The sequence below is a fragment of the Pan paniscus genome, chromosome 15, assembly GCF_029289425.2.
Source record: "Pan paniscus chromosome 15, NHGRI_mPanPan1-v2.0_pri, whole genome shotgun sequence".
Lineage (NCBI taxonomy): Eukaryota > Metazoa > Chordata > Mammalia > Primates > Hominidae > Pan > Pan paniscus.
This window is the reverse complement of record NC_073264.2, coordinates 108,281,810-108,284,753: the sequence shown is the minus strand read 5'-3', so window position 1 is coordinate 108,284,753 and position 2,944 is coordinate 108,281,810. Positions and strand designations below refer to the sequence as shown.

At 55.3% G+C, this 2,944-nt stretch overlaps 1 protein-coding gene across 1 annotated transcript; it reads right to left on the bottom strand.

The window, feature by feature from the left end:
* Positions 1–310: 310 nt before the first annotated feature.
* LOC117976738 (forkhead box protein D4-like 3) lies at positions 311–2,584 on the bottom strand. Its single transcript, XM_063596142.1, has one exon. It carries the CDS (start codon positions 2,259–2,261, stop codon positions 1,008–1,010), a length of 1,254 nt encoding a protein of 417 aa, XP_063452212.1. The 5' UTR covers positions 2,262–2,584; the 3' UTR covers positions 311–1,007.
* Positions 2,585–2,944: the final 360 nt, after the last annotated feature.

Genomic DNA, 2,944 nt, shown 5'->3' with positions numbered 1-2,944 from the left:
CAAATTGATCTCAAATGGTTTTCCAGCTTGTTGGGGGGTGATGAAAAATAAATGGAGAATATATTTACATGCCCTCCTATTCTTTTCTTTTAGAAGTCTCATAAATAGTAAATTTCCTATTTTAAAAGCCAGGACATTTTCAACCTCAAATATTTGGAATTTTTAAAGGCCATATTAAAATGGATTACTTCTGCTATCTACAATAAATATGAATTGTGAAAATAAATTGTTTGAGGGAAAATAATGTAGGTTTTAAAAAGTTCCATTTAGAAAGGGAAGAATGAGACGTAATAGAAAATAAACGATGTAATGTAGTGACTTAGCATTTTATTTCGTCTATATAACTAGGCTTAATTTTAACACCTTAATTTTAACATTAAAGATGGCACGTCAGACACACAGATAAGAAATCAATGTTCTGAAATTAATATCCTACTTACATTAAACATCCCCATCAGGAAGACACAGAGAGTAGAAGCATTTTGCACTAGACTTAGGAATAATACTTCCAGTTCCAAGGAAGTGAAGAAGGGGGAACATGTTTGGCATCGGAGGCTGTGTTTTTGTTTGCTTGCTTGTTTTTCTTTTAATGCCAGAACAAAATACCCCACTCACGTTCATAGTACCCCAGGAAATGTGCAAATCGGGAAAGCCATAGAAGCCACAACCGAAGGCAAGAAAAGATGACTTGACGCCCTGCGAAGGTTACGTTCAGGTGGTTTTTAGAGGAACGTAATCCAGCTGTTTCTTTCTAACCATTTTGCAGCGAACAGAGGTTCGTGTTTGCTCTCCAGCGGGATTCAGATGCACACGCCCAGTATGGGCCGCGCAAGGTGGAGTGAGCAGCTGCGGGTCGCTCCCCACTCCCACCTGGCTCTAGGAGGGCCCTGCGGAGTTGGCCAGGGAAGTGGGCGTGGGCGATACTAAAAAAACTGGTGAGGTCCCCTCTCCGCCCAAAGGGGCAGCCAGCGATGTCAGCCTAGAGCCCTCTGCCACTGCCTGATACCTCAGCAGCGCCGACGCGGCCGACAGGTGCCCGCCCAGCACCGCGCCCTTGGTGGGAGCGCAGCCGTTGGCGCAGTCCTCCTCCTGATGCTGCTGCTATTGCTGCAAAATTGTCCGAGCAGCGGCGGCGGCGGACACTTGCAGCAAAGGGGAAGCTGCCTGGGGATGCAACAGGCTTGATGGTCGCTGGAGCAGGTGGCAGTAGCTCCACACGGTCGGGGACAAACTCTGCGCAGCCCCTGTACCCACTCCCCTGACCCCTTGCATAATACTCTCAATGCTGAAAGAGATGCATCCGCCTCCCGGTGGCGACGCCAGACCCTTGCCCTCCTCCCAAGGCTGAGGACCAAGTGAGGGCTGCAGCACGGGAAGGGTGCCGGGGTCGCCAGGTCCGCGCCTTCTGCTTTCTTCGGTGCCCCGGCATAGACGGGGGCCGAGAGCAGTAGGTAGCGAAGAGGATGCGGGTGCAGCAGAGCGTAAGGGCGTCTCCCGGGGGCGGTGTTGGGGTAGGCCCCCGGGACTGGCTGCGGCGGGGCAGGGGCCCCAAGCAGAGGGCCTGGGCGGGGGTTGTGCAGGGCGGCGTGTGCAGCAGGTAGAGGGAAGGGGTGGGGCAGGTGGGCTCCCGGGGTCAGTTGGTGGCGCTTGAAACGCTTCCTACGCCGGAGAAAGCTGCCATTGTCGAACATGTCCTGCGAGGCGGGGTCCAGGCTCCAGTAGTTGCCCTTGCCTGGGTGGCCCGGCTCGCGGGGGATCTTAACGAAGCAGTCGTTCAGCGAGAGGTTGTGGCGGATGCTGTTCTGCCAGGCGGGGAACTTGCGGCGGTAGTAGGGGAAGCGGCCACTAATGAAGGCGCAGATGCCGCTGAGCGTGAGGCGCTTGTGCGGGTTTTGCAGGATGGCCATGGTGATGAGCGCGATGTACGAGTAGGGAGGCTTTGCCGGCTGCCGGGCGTCTTCAGAGGCCGCCGCAGACCTTGGCGGTGCCCTGAACTTGGTGCCAAACTCTGAGGGGTCGCTCGGGCCGCCGCCGCCCTCGATGTGCTCTCGGGGAAGCGCAACCCCGCTCCACCGGGCCACCTGCAGCCCCGGCTGGAGCGACTGCTCTAGGAACTGCTGGCTCGCCTCCTCCTCCTCGTCTTCCACCTCGTCTTCATCTTCCTTCTCTCCCAGGACATCGATTTTACCGTCTCCCCCATCGGAGTCCCGGAGGCTGCGCTGCGGTGTGGAGCGAAGGCGCTCAGCTCTTGGCAAGTTCATGGAGGAGCAGGTGCTTCAGTCGCAGGGGATGTGGCGGCCGATCACCTGGCCTGGGGCGGGCTGAGCTAGAAGCCTGGGATGAATGTTGCAAGAAGCAGGAACGCTAGTGGTTACCCTTTGGGATGTTTTCGTCTGCTTGTTTCTACTCCTTTGCAACAACGTCCGGCAAAGATGCCTTTGCCTTTTATAAAAGCTTCTTCAAGACCATGTGTGGTGGACTCCCCCCTTTATAACCCTTCTTCCCGTACCTCGGAGCGGTGCCACTTCCTCCTAACGTAGTCCAGGGATGATGGTCTTCTGGGCAAACACCTGTCCGGAGAAAAGCCCAGCCCCCTCCTCCTCGCACCCACCTGCCACCAAGGAAGATGCTCTACTCATCCGGTGCAGCCAGACAGTTGGCAAGCCTTTGCACGGGTTCTGTTAAGGCACATTTAAACCCGCGCAAATAAAAGCGAGGTAGGAAAGTATGATACTCAACATTCTATGATATCAGTGAGCAGCAGAAGGCCCCCCAGAAAGCTGTCTCTGGTCCAGCGGCGAGGAGCCCCCACAGGTAGGAGCCACCAAACGCAGTGACCGCGTGCTCTGCTCTCCAGCCCCTGTCAGATCCGAGGGCACTTTGCAAACTCTCCGAGGCCAGGAGGCCATGCATCCTCTTTACCTCCTGCCCTGGCCATGACTTC